General features: G+C 41.1%; 1 protein-coding gene and 1 long non-coding RNA gene across 8 annotated transcripts in view; both read right to left on the bottom strand.

The window, feature by feature from the left end:
- The window catches only part of LOC309638875, a 93,475-nt gene that overhangs the window by 37,540 nt on the left and 41,857 nt on the right, over positions 1-14,078 (bottom strand). The window lies entirely within an intron of this gene.
- Positions 1-14,078, bottom strand: part of KDM1B (lysine demethylase 1B) — a 54,818-nt gene that overhangs the window by 26,632 nt on the left and 14,108 nt on the right. For all 7 annotated transcript variants that reach the window (XM_082415162.1, XM_082415165.1, XM_082415164.1 and 4 more), the window contains 4 exons: positions 9,066-9,104; positions 5,575-5,779; positions 3,340-3,524; positions 267-443 (listed from right to left, as the gene is read on the bottom strand). In XM_082415162.1, coding sequence (XP_082271288.1) covers positions 267-443; positions 3,340-3,524; positions 5,575-5,779; positions 9,066-9,104 — 606 coding nt within the window. The remainder of the gene's footprint in view (positions 1-266; positions 444-3,339; positions 3,525-5,574; positions 5,780-9,065; positions 9,105-14,078) is intronic.

The raw sequence follows: 14,078 nt of genomic DNA, 5'->3' as shown, positions 1-14,078 counted from the left end.
TCTGTATTTCCTTGATGTCCTGTCTGTACAAGTTATTTCCCTAAGGAATACATTAGTACTTGTCCTGAGTCAGCCCTTCCTCCTTTCTACTGTCTAGAGGAACAGTGATTGATATTCTCTGCCCTTGGAGAAATGCATATTCTACAAAAGTCTTGCCTTATAACTTTTATAGTGCTTACGGGAGTTTTACTTGTATTATGAACATTAATGTACTAGCATTTATCACGACCGATGGTGGCAGTATTGCTACAGCTACAGTCACCTACGTTGTGGTAATCTTTAGGAAGAAGATGCTGGTCAGTGCCGACAGTGAGAACGCCTGTGTTGATGAGACCTTTCCTCGTCATAAAATAAAGTATCCTCTCCACTTCCTGAACACATCGGATGCGCACGAGACCCCGGACGATGATGTGAGGAATACATTTCTGAGGAGTAAGAGCTTCCTGTGTTTGGAAATAAAACCAAACTGTTAAAACCAACCAACCAACCAAAAACAACTCTTGGTTCCTCAGAAAGTGAAACGTAGAATTACCATATGACCCGGCAATTCCACTCCCATGTATTTACTGGAAAGAACTAAAAACATAGGTTCAAAAAAAATTCACAGCAGCACTATTCAAATTGCCAGAACAACCAAGTGTCCATCACTGGATGAAAAAGGATAAAGGAAAGGTGGTCTATCCATACATGGAATATTATTTGGTCATAAAAAGAAATGAAGTGCTGATGCATGCTACAACAGGAATGAACCTTGAAAACGTTATGCTAAGCGAAGAAGCTAGTTTCAAAAGGCCACGTATTGTATGATTCTGTTTGTATGAAATACCCAGAACAGGCAAATCTTATAGAGACAGAAAGTAGGCTAGTAGTTTTCAGAAGCTGGGGGAAGGGAGGAATGGGGAGTCTCTGCTTAATGGGTGTGGAGTTTCCTCTTGCGGTAATGAAAAAGTTCTAGAACTACATAGAACTGAAGGTTACACAATACTGTATACGTATTTAATGCCACTGAATTATCCATTTTACAGTGGTTAAAAGGGTAAAAATGGTAAATTTTATGTTGTGTGTGTTTTACTACAATTTAAAAAAAAAAACACCTCTCCAGGTAATTGGAATCCATCATTTACCACTAAGATATAGTAAGACCAAAGGAAGGTCTGCCTGGAGAAGGAAAAAAAAGGAGAAAGGGACAAAAGAAGCACACAGCAATCTGCGTTTTATCACCTAAGTTTCCCCTCACAGAGAATGACTGACCCGGGGAGTGGGGAGGCAGACCATACCACAAATATATTCCTGACTCAATAAGCCACACAACAAAGGCCATTACAGAAACCCAGGATGCTGCTTGCACTAGCAGCAGAAAAAGCTGGAAACTCATCACTGATAAGACATGGGGGGAATGGGGCTTCCCTGGTGGCACAGTGGTTAAGAATCTGCCTGTCAATGCAGGGGACACGGGTTCGAGCCCTGGTCTGGGAAGATCCCACATGCCGCGGAGCAACTAAGCCCATGAGCCACAAGTACTGAGCCTCCGCGTCTGGAGCCTGTGCTCCGCAACGGGAGAGACCACGATAGTGAGAGGCCCGCGCACGGCGATGAAGAGTGGCCCCCACTCGCTGCAACTGGAGAAAGCCCTCGCACAGAAACGAAGACCCAACACAGCCAAAAATAAATTAAAAAAAAAAAAAAAAAAAAAAAAAGACATGGGGGGAATGGACTTAGGAACTTGTTAAAAAAAAAGAAAGACTGCCTTTCTCTTTTCACCCCAGCAGCTTTGGCAAGGCCTTGGTCCGTTTCAAAGATTCAAGAGTAATGTGGCCTCTGCCCAGTGTCATGAAGTTAGAACAGGCTTGGGCCATGTGAGCGGTGGCGGAGGGGGGAGGGGGCCCACCCACCCCGGCCTCTCCTCTACTTGTCCCCAAGCTCCAGCTCCAACAGAACCTGAACACAGGAAGATGACTATATACTCAAAATGTGAAAGAAATAACGTGTACAACATTGGCTTGGATTGCTGCAGAAGATTAAAACACGTGTTTGTATTCATGACGTCAAAAAAAAAAAAATCACTATGAAAGATCCCGCGCTCCGCAAAGAAAGATCCCGCGTGCCACAACTAAGACCTGACGCAGCCATAAAAATAAAATAAATAAATAAAGATTTAAAAAATCATTTCAAAGTCTGACCCCTTTAAAGCAACCATATTTGAGTTTTCCCACTAGAGTATTAAATAGATACGATACTTGCTATCTTCTTATTACAAATTAAAATAGATCCACACTGATAAGTGGAGGATTATTTTTTTTTATAAGATTCTTCTCCCGTATAAGTCAAATTTCAAAGTCAACTAAAAAGAAATGGGAAGAAAAATGAACCCAAGGCTGTTTCTGAAAAGTGTATCTTCACAACTTATTTACAGGAAATTCTGACCACAGTTTTGTTTAGTTCAGCAAATGTTTATTGAATACCTCCCTCAAGCCTGCTGGAGAGGAAATGAATAATTCTACCTTGCCCAACCCACTCACCTGGGTGTAATTCGTATAAACTGCATTTATAGCCATAACTTAATCAAGTCATCTCAGACTGGAGTCTAATTCAGTGAAATACCAGGGTGGAACTGGAATATCTTTCTTTAATCAAGATTTCTTTGGCAGTTTTGCAAAACGTTCTGCATTCAGCAGTCACTCAAATAATTGCAGAAGAAATTAATAAACTGGAAAAACACTAGGGTCAGGAAAGCCTCTGCTTTTAAAAAAAAAACAAAACTCGTGGTCCCACCCTGCCCACCCTCTAATCTACCTTCATCCCTTTCAAGGTGGGCACTGTGTGAGGGCCCTAACATTTATTCAGTCCCAGCAAAAAGCGAATCGCTGGCCTCAGATGCTTGAGGATAACCAGGTGAGTCAGAATCCCTGCCCTCGAGGGGTTTATAATCCAATCTTTAATGTTTTATTCTTTTTTCTCCTGGTATTGTCATTGGAACTCCTTGAACCAAATTTTGCACCATATAACTAGAGAGTGAAGAATTCTGAAGACATACGGTCTAAAGTGGTGGTTCTCAGGAAGGGGAGACTTTGCCCCCATTTGGCAATATCTGGAGACATTTTTGGTTGTCACAACTGGGGGAAGGGGGTGCTATGGCACGTGGTGGGTAGAGGTCAGGGATGCTGCTTAAACATCCTATGACGCAGAGGACAGCCCCGACACAGAGAGTATCCACCCAAATGTCAAGAGTCCTGAGGTGGAGACACCCAGATCCAAAGGTTCTGTCCACAGACAAAGCAACTTCTCTCCTTAACAGAAGTCTGTGTCCATGTGCTGTTGGCTAACACACCCTTCACTCACCTTGCAGTTAGTATACCACAGGGCGAGGATGAGGTTCCTCAGAGCCAGGTACATGGTGGGGTCTCGGGAATACTCTGGGAACTCATAGAGCTCATCCAGCTCCATCACGTCTGGCCTCACGCACAAGGCTTTGCCGCACTCGTTGGGCTGGTAGAAAGGCTGGAAGTACCGGTTCATGCCTGGAACTGAGAGAAGACGCAGAATGGGCAAACCTCACAAGCTGTAAATTCTAAATCTGGGTAAATTGAAGAGTAAAAAGAAACCAGAAAGGAGAGCCTAGACAAGCTCCCCAGTCTGTCCTACATAAATATTTCTACTTCCTCTGTCCAGTTAGACAAAATAGGCGTGAATTAAACAATTTTTTTTTCGCATTCTTTCTTCAAAAATTCAATTTCCATGGCATGGAAATTTTTTTTTTTTTAATTTTTTGGCCACGCCACACGGCATGTGGGATCTAGTTCCCCGACCAGGGGTCAAACCTGTGTCCCCTACATTGGAAGGACGGAGTCTTAACCACTGGACCACCAGGGAAGCCTGGAATTTTTTTTTTTTTAATTTTTAATTGTGGTTAAAAAAAACACGTGCCATAAAATTTACCATCTTAATCATGTTTGAGTGTTACCATTCAGCAGTGTTCAGTATATTCACATTGTTTTCCAACAGATCTCCAGAACATCTTCATCTTGCAAGACCAAAATTCCAAACCCAACCGAATGCCAAGTCCCCATGGAAATATATCTTAAAAGAAACTTTCATTGGGATTTTTCTGATTATAAAATTAATAGGTTCACAAAAGTAAATAACAATCACTAACCACTGATAATCCTTGAGCGGTGTTAACATTTAGGAGTGTACTCTAACCTTAGTTCTGTTTCTATGAATAGAGAATATAAATATAACTGATATTTTTTTCTTACAAAGCCAGAAAAAAATGCAATAAAAAGGCTGTTTTTCCTACCTGCTTTTCAAGAACAGTGTCCCATGTCATTAAATATGACTTCAATGGACATATAATATTATCTTATTTATTATTTAACCACTCTCCTATTGCTAGGCATTTAAATTTCATCCAATTATTTCACTATTATAAGCAATGCCACACAAATCTTTGGACTCGCTTTTGATAATCTTTGATAATTTATTTAGGATAAATTCCTACATCTAAAGAACATCTATTTTAAGGTTTTTGATTCATGCTGCCAAATTGTCCTTCATAAATGTATATACACTAATGGTATCTGAGTTGCCTGTTTTATTCCTCCTTCATTAACACTGGGATTTATCACGTCAGCTTTGATTTTGACCGCACCTGCATTTTTAGATGGCCCAGTGTTATTAGTTAAGATAGGGCTACAATGTCAAAATCTACTTGCACCATCAAAGATGAAGTTTGTTAGCGTGCAGGAGATGATCTACAATTCTTGCTTGTACGCCAAGAATTCTGATGGAGAATTTTAAAGATCCCTTTAAAGTAAATGGTTATCAGTCTGCCTGCCTTGACCTGAAGTTTTTTCAAGAGTGGGTTGTTTGGTTGAGATTAGCAATGGCATAATTAGCAGCAGAAAGACTCCAGGAGAAAAAAGAAGGGTGGCTCATAGAGTCAAAACTCTTCTGGGGCTTCCCTGGTGGCGCAGTGGTTGAGAATCTGCCTGCCAATGCAGGGGACACGGGTTCGAGCCCTGGTCTGGGAAGATCCCACATGCCGCGGAGCAACTAGGCCCGTGAGCCACAATTACTGAGCCTGCGCATCTGGAGCCTGTGCTCCGCAACAGGAGGGGCCGCGATGGTGGGAGGCCCGCGCACCGCAATGAAGAGTGGCCCCCACTTGCCGCAACTAGAGAAAAGCCCTTGCACAGAAACGAAGACCAAACATAGCCATAAATAAATTAATTAATTTAAAAAAAAAACTTTCTTCTGGCATGTCAGAGTGAGTAGGTACTATCATCAAATTATGCAGCTACCCAACTTTCAAAGAAATGCTCATTAAACTCCGTAGGCATGATTCCTGGACAAGTGTTACAGGCTTTCCCACTGACTGAGGGAAAAATTAACTGTCCAATATATACAAATGATATGAGCGATCCACCGTGAAACCAGATCCATGAAATAATGAGGCACTTTGTCGCAAGCTGCACACGTTAAAAAAAAAATCTTTTCCATTCTGCTCACCTACATATTTCCAGGGCAAGGGCGGAGGGAGGAGGGAAAGCAGGGAGGGCCAGGACCAGCTCTCACCCAGCACAGACGGGACTGCCTTGGAGTGCTCCAGCTTCCCAGGACTGGTGTCGCTGGCCGCGCGGTGCGTGCTGGTGCAGGACGGGCTCATGCCAACGCAGTCGGGGTAGTAGGCAGAGAGCAGGGGTGCTGCCACGCTATCTTTCAGCAAAGGAGGTAGGATGAGCATGGAGTACCACCAATGGTTGGAAACTTCCGACACTCTCTGCAAGGGGGCAGAGCAAAACGAAGAGGGACAATGGCAAACAAGAAATGTACATGCAGAGTCAGCCAAGGACAGACGGTTCTCGTCGTGTCATTCATTCTCATTCATCCTTAACCCTTCTACTCTGCCTTCTCCCACTCCATAGTCCTAGGCCAGAGTTCTGCACAGGAAGATTTAGAAACAAAAAATGCCTGATGAGACCTGGAGAGAATGTTTCCTAGGCCGAGTTTTTTCAGATCTTCAGCAATGGCCTCCCCCTTTCCCTCCCTCAAAAAACCCCACCAACACCAGGTAAGTCTTAAAGCTACCCCCACTGACTATACTGCAAGCCCAGGTTTGTTTAAGTCTGACATGAGAAACTTCTTTCTGTTCCGTAATCATTTATCATCCATCCCTTCCCCCTTTTAACTGAGGACCTAAAGATAACTGAAATTACAAAATTCAGCAGAAAAAACAATTCTCTGGAGTACCAGTCCAAACAGTACTGCTTTTTGCCAGAGGCTACTAAAAAAACTTCAGGGGGAAAAGTACATGATAATCATCAAAATAAAATGTTCCATGTAGAACTGAATTGAAAAATCTATTTTCAGTCTTAAAATATGTGATCATATTCCAGAGCTGATTTAACATACTGAGTCATTCGATCAAAGCAGCCCCGTGATGACTGACTATTGTAATAAAAATAAAATTTACCTGGCTTCTAAAGCGAAAGTGCCACATATCCTATGTTAGGCAGCCTTTGCCAAACATGATCTTGAATGTACGCTCCAGGAATTCTAGGAATCTGATAGAGGAGAACTCTGGGCTCAGGGACCCTCTGATGTTAGTTATCCAGGCTCCACGCAAATGCCACTTGCCATCAAGCAGGGGTTTGTGAACTCAAGATGCATTTTATTTGCCCTTCAAAGTCCAAATCTGGGGCAAGCATTTTTCAGCTTACTACAAACCCTAACACCCCCCATAAGTTACTCCCAGCTGCTTCACACATTTATTTTACTTGCCCGGCCCATGAAGGCTTTTCAGTTTGCAATCTTTGTTCTCAAGGCTTGTTTTAGGTTTGGCTACCCTTGAGCAGCCTGTGCTGGACCAAAAAGAAGGAGAGCTTCAGTTCCTTCTCCAACACACCAGGGCTGCCTCTATGGACCCCCTTCCTGGCTCAGACAAAGTAAAACTGTGTGTTCAGATCCTGACGCTCGAAATGGACCAAGTAGAGGGCAGAATGCAGGTGCCTTAAAAAAACAAGAACCCCCCAAAATAAAATAAAATAAACCAACCAAAAAAAAGGGAGAAAAAAGAGAGGAAAAAACAAAAACAAACCACGCACCCAAGCGCTTCCCATTCTAATCCACTTCCTGGGCCTTGCAGCTGTGTTGGGAAATTAAGTCAGGACCCAAGAGAGACCCTGCCATCGCTACCTGCCCCAGGCTTTCTTCCCCTTGGAAGCCCACCTGAGGGCACGCCAACCAGCCTCTGGCTTAGAGTAGGAGAAACTCAGTGACTAGTAGACAAACAAGTGGTCTCGCTATTCCGAGGGCGTTAGCACACTCAGCATTCCGGGACACCTGACGATAATTTTGTCGATATGCCATCAAATGTTCCACTCTCGCTTTTAATATACATACCACTGAAGAAACTGTGCTGGATATAGTCAGTCTATTGGCATATTTAATGAAATGCCCACTACACTCAGTTAAAAAGTTGTCTCCCCAAATTCACGTCTACCCAGAACCTCAGAATGTGACCTTATTTGGAAACAAGGTCTTTGCAGATGTAATTTGTCACACTGTAGTAGAGTGAGCCCTAAATTCACTCTAATGTGTCCTTATAAGAAGAGAAGAGACACAGGGACCGGGAGACACACAAGAGGAAAAAGGTCATGTGAAGATGGAACAGAGATTAGAGTGACATGGCTATAAGCCAAGGAATGCCAGGGATTGCTGGCAATGCCAGAGCTGGAAAAGGCAAGGAAGAATCGTCCCCTAGAGACTTCAGTGGGAACACGGCCCTGCTAACGCCCTAATTTCAGATTTATAGCCTCCAGAACTATGAGACAATAACCTTCTGTTGCTTTAAGCCCCCCAGGTGGTGGCAATTTGTCCCGGCAGCCCTAGGAAACTAATACAGGCACTCAAAATTTAGAAACTGCTTTAAAGGTAACCCCAGAATCCATACGAATAGAAAAAGGGTAGCAGGTATAGGTGACATGGCTATAAACCTGCTCCGGACTCTTTCTTAACCAAAGACAAAAATAAATAACGGGCAGATGAATATCCAGGGACTCTTCCAAGCTTTTTAAAGTTCTTATATCCCAAGAATATGGCCTCTGGCCTAAAGTTCAGACTCCTTGCACGCAAAATGGTCTGAATACTAGGGAAAATATTCTTTAAGGTATTTGTAAGTGTATTTAAAGTTATTTTTTCCTTTCTTTCTGTAATGTCATCCTGTCTACCCTAAATCCAGAAATTATTTAGGCCACTGCTTTACTATGGAAATGTTTTGACGGTACAACTGTTCTTTTTTTAAATGTGTGTGTGTGCGCGCGCGCATCTCACACAGCCCTTTATGTAACAGAACAGATATGCTAGGTGTCAATTCTCCCTTTGCCTGAACATCAGTCACAGTCCCTGGGTTTCAGACACCTAGAAAAACTACAGACTATCTTGGATCGCTGTAATGCAGAATAACTCAGAAACTCAGAATTTTAAAAAATCATTTTCTGAAACAGCTATTGGATCCAGCCATGTGGCAAAGTTGGCCGGCTCAGGTAGCAAAGTCTCCTAAGACAAATGAAATGTGATGAGGCTCTGCCAGCTGCTTCCCCTTCCACATCTGGGCAGGGATGGGACACAGCAGTTATGCTGAGGTCACAATACACAAGAACACTCTCACAGCTGAATCTGGGCCAAGACCATCAAATTATGGGCCTCTTGTTCTTTTCCTGGAACGATTCAAGTGGAGAGAAGGTCATAAAGTCGCCCTTGAAAAACAAGTATAACAAGTCTGGTCCCTGCAGGAAGGCAAGGTGTCCGTTTCTTCCTTTTTGTTTCCTTTTAACATAGAGCAATAACATTTTAGTTTTTTTTGTTTTTTTTTTTAAGTTGGGAGAGGATCACCCACAATAGCACTATTGCTAGCATTTTCATCATGTTATCCTGTTAGATTAAAACCCCTTGGATCAGCAAGCAAAAAAAGAGAGATACTCATAAAACTGTTACTGTCATTTACTTATAGCACTTATCACTGAAGGCGTGACGCACTCGAGTCTAGAACATGCAGAAATACTCACTAGATCCTCTGGAAGGGAACAATGATCTGAGGTCTCAGGCTGCAAAAACAATACAAAAAACAAGCATTAATTAGGTTTAATTATAAAATATAGTCTTAAGTGTCAATTACCTTCAATAAGATACCCCTTTTCACTGATTAGACTGGTAAAAAAAAAAAAGTGTGATAAAACACCGCATGAGTGAGGGTGCGGGGAAGACAGCCTCTCTTGTAAGGATGTCCTGCGTGGAAATCTAAAAGAATGTAACCACTCTGGAGAACAATTTGACAAAATACGAAACTTTTAAATGCATGATAATTTGGCATTATCTTGTATAATTGAAGATGTACATAGTATAATTGATTCCACATCCACAAATTCAGCCAGGTTTGGATTAAAAATATTCAAAAAAAATTGCAGAAAGTTCCAAAAAATAAAACCTGAACTTGCCATGCCCCAGCAACTATTTACATAGCATTTACACTGTATGAGATACTATACATAATCTAGAGATGAATTAAAGTATATGGGAGGATGTGCATAGGTTATATGCAAGTACTATACCATTTTATATAAGGGACTTGAGCATCTTTGGATTTTAGTACCTGCGGGGTCCCGGAATCCATCCCTGCAGAGATGACTGTATATGCCCAGCAATTCCAGCCTTGCTATACAGACATACCTCAGAGACATTGTGGGTTCAGCTCCAGACCAACCATTGCAATAAAACAAATATTGCAATAAAAGTGACTCAAACGAATTTTTTGGTTTCTCAGTGCATATAAAAGTTATGTTTACACTATGCTGTAGTTTACTAAGTGTGCAATAGCAAAAAAAAAATTACCATACATACTTTAATTGAAAAGTACTTTATTGCTAAAAATGCTAACCGTCAATGCAGGGTTGCCACAAACCTTCAATTTATAAAAAAAAAATGCATATCTGCGAAGCGCAAAAAAGCAAAGCACAATAAAACAGGGCACACCTGTATTTTCTAGAGAGACCCTCATCCATGTGCACCAAGAGAAGGATTAGAAAACGGTCAAAGGAGCACTGTTCGTAAGAGAGAGAAGCTAAACACAGCCCAGAAGTCCATCGAGAGTAGAATGGAGAAGTAAACGGTATTATAGTCAAGAGGATAAACTACAGCTACCTGTTACAACATGCATGCCCCTCACAAACATAATGGTGAGTGAAAGAAGCCAGACCCAAGAGCATACATACTGTGTGACTCCATTTACATGAAGTTCAAAAGCAAGCAAGACAGCCATAGTGTTGTTAAGTCAGAGGGGTAAGTAGAGATCCACAGCCATACCACCCTGGATGTGCCTAGTCTCTCTGGTCTCAGAAGCTAAGCAGGGGTGGGCCTGGTTAGTACTTGCATGGGGGAGAAGAGTTAGTAGGTAGTTACTCTGGGGAGGCAAGGGATGGACTCTGTGAGTGAAAGGGGGTGCAAGGGGGCTTCTGAGGGGTTGGTAAATGTTCAGTTTCTTTACCGGGAGCTGGCTAAATGGGGACTCTGAAAGTTCACTGAGCTATGCATTTTGAGTTGTGCATTTTCCGCTTCTATGTTATATTTCAATGAAAAAAAGTTACCTAAATAAACTGAAGACTGGCATACCATATGGCCTGGGAAATCTGGCCCTTGGAATATATTCCAGAGATACTCTTGCATGTGTGCATGCACTAGGAGAGACGTGCAAGAACGCTCACAGAGCACTGTGTGTAGCAGCCCAAAACCAGAACAACCCTCACACCTATGAACAGGAGAACAGACATGTTGGGGTAGAGTCACACAATGCAAAACTACACAGCAGGGAAAATGAATGAACCAGACCTGCAGGCATCAACATGGATGCAGCTGAAAAACCTCAACGTTAAGTAAGAGAACAAAGCTGCAGAGGAATACACACAATAGGATACAATTTACAACCAATATAAAAATATGCAAAACTGTACACGTTATTTAGGGTTTCATACATATTTATCAACTCTGTAACAAAAAGCAGAGGAAAAATAAATACAAAATTCGAAATACTGTTTGCTCTTGTAGGAGAGGCGGAGGAAGAAAACTACTGGGGGGAACCCAGGGAGTTGCAGAGGCACTGGTAACGCTCTGTTTCTAAAACCAGGTTGGGGGGTACACAGTGAATGTTCACCTTCATCCTTTATTCCTCACACACAAGTTATAAATACTTTTTTGGGTCTAAGAATTATTTCATATTAAAAACAACTGGATAGGGACTTCCCTGGTGGTCCAGCGGTTAAGAATCCACCTTCCAATGCAGGGGACACGGGTTCGATCCCTAGTCGGAGAACCAAGATCCCACATGCCGCAGGGCAGTTAAGCTTGTGTGGGGCAACTACTGAGCCCACACACCACAACTACAGAGCCCACGTGCTCTGGAGCCCGCACACCACAACTAGAGAGAAGTCCGAGAAGCCCGTACGCCACAAAGAAGAGCCTGCGTGCTGCAATGAAAGATCCTGCGCGCCACAACTAAGACCCAAATGCAGCCAAAAATAAATAAATAATATTTAAAAAAACAAATAAACAAAAAACTGGATATACTCTGACACAGTAATTTTATTTCTAGGAACTGATCCTACAAATACACTGAAAAATAGCACAGATACAAAGCTATTCATTACAGCACTCTCACTAACAGTAAATGTTTAAATGTCACCTAAATGCCCTTCAATCACACCAAATTCATCATGACATATCCATTCAGTGGACTATTTATTACACAGTCTTTAAAGAGAAAGAGAAAGAGATCTTTACATACTGAAGCATACGTAAAGATCTTTAAGAAGCATCTTTAAGAAATATTAAATGACAAAAGGCAAGCTCCAAAACAGTGTGTGTTGTTTGCTACAATTCTTTTTAATGTTGTTCTACAAATAAACCTTTCCAGACTTTGTCCTTGACAGAAGACCAAACTGAAAACCAAAAGGACTCTGGGTCAATAAACACCATTTAAATAAATATTTCAAAAGTTCAGGCTATGGGTGGTAATCAATTGGAATGGAGCAGGAGAGTCTCAAAGGAGGATTTCTTGGGCGGGGGGGGGGGCATTTAAAAGATGTGATACCATCCTTAGAGGCTGGGATTTAAGAAGATCATAAAGCCTTCAACTTGAAGATGGATGGAAGAAGAGAAAGGCATTTAAGTTTTTCAAAAACAAGGACTCTGATACCTCAGAGCTCTCCTGGAAAAATGTACTTGATGTTAAAATACATCCAAGCAGGTGATGAATCAAAATAATGGGATAGAAGGAACTGTAGTAAGAGAAATTGTGGGGAGCAGTAATTGCACATAAGTGCAAGAGTAAACAATGAATGGGATATGGTCATAGAAAAAAACTGATATTCCAACAGAGCAAACTAAACTAACACAAAACAGCAAAACCCTAACAAAAATGGGAGAGAGAAAAAGGGGAGGTGGGCTGAAGTATGGTGTCATTTACTTTTCCCTCTGTCTTAGCAGGGTGTCAATTGATACAACCTAAAATTAAAACATGCAATTCTGTTAAAAAGCTAGAGCGATTCCAACTTATCCTCATCATGTATTTTCTTAACCTTTTAGGGAGTTTTTAGAAACTACTATTTCTTGAGATGAAGAAATAACTGTCCTATGTCCAGCAATTTCTTATTTCACTTTGGCTTCTTTTACTTACTTTAAATTATGTTGTATTGAACTGAATCATTTTACATAAAACAAGCATATATAGTACTCCTCCTTAATATGAAGTTATCTATCTGCCAGGCCTTCTCCTTGTATACACGCATGAATTCTCTTGAATGAATCTCATTTAATAATGGTTATTTCATGATGATGACTGCATGAATTTTTTTAATCATCTTTTTTTCTATCTTGCTTGAATTTTTCAATGATAAACAAATATCATTTGTCTGAAAACAAACCCATTCTAAAGAAAACAGACTTTTCAAAAACTACATAAATTGAAGAAATTGTAAATGACACACCTGAAGAAAAATCACATAATCAAAAAAGGCGACATGGATAATCTGAACAATTAGTAGAGATGAAGTCAAAGTTAGATTCAATTATCAGCAAGTGAAAAAGAGGAGAGATTATGGATAACTCTAAACAGTGGTTAAACCAAAGCTAGTCAAAGCACAGTACAAAACGATTTTAATGTTAATATAAAAATCACACCTAATATTTAGTAAGGTAACATTAGTATGCAAATATTCCAATATATATATTTTTAGAACTGTTCAGAAACTTCGCAGAAATAGGCTGAGTGAAAATGACCCAAAGGCTAGTATCTATTAAAACAGTCTGCTATTTTTGACTGCTCCTTGGCTGAACTCTTCTTCAAACATTATAATAATATGCCACTGAGTCTACTTTTCCCTTGAGAAGTAATCTGGAGCACAGGTGCTGGTTAAGTTCAATGCAACCATATTGTTCCCGCCAGCTGGACATGCTCCCCTTCACCACACAAGCTCACGGTACCTTCATCACTCAAACCCCAGTTTCCTTTGGTATACCCACTCAGTGTGGAAAATCAATTACCCATTCCCTCGGGGTAAGCCCCCTCCCATTTTTTTCTCTTCTATCCCTCAGAGAGGTCTTCTACTCTGGAGGTTGAGCTCAAGAATCAATTTAGGGCTAAACTGAAAGGTTTTAGAATAGGATTTGTTAATTCCAGGACCCTGACCCCTGACCCTGAAAGATCAACGCTTTCCACTCTTCACTCCCAAATCACCAATATCAACAATAAAAGGATTCCACCATAAATACCAGTGGCATTAAAAGGAGAATTAAGAGAACACTGCAAACAGCTTTAAGCTAACAAACTTGACAATGTAGATGAAACAGACAAATTTCTTGAAAAACACAATGTTCTAAAATGGATAGAATAAACCACCTAAGTAACTATGTATCTGTTATAGAAACTGAATTTGTAATTGCAAAACTTCTCACAAAGAAAACTGGCCCAAATGGCTTCACTAATGAATTGTACCAAACACGAAATAAGAAATAATATTAACCATCCACAA

The sequence above is a fragment of the Balaenoptera physalus genome (genome assembly GCF_965194825.1).
Source record: "Balaenoptera physalus genome assembly, chromosome: 11".
NCBI lineage: Eukaryota > Metazoa > Chordata > Mammalia > Artiodactyla > Balaenopteridae > Balaenoptera > Balaenoptera physalus.
The sequence above is the reverse complement of the archived record's forward strand: the minus strand, read 5'-3'. Positions and strand labels throughout refer to the sequence as shown.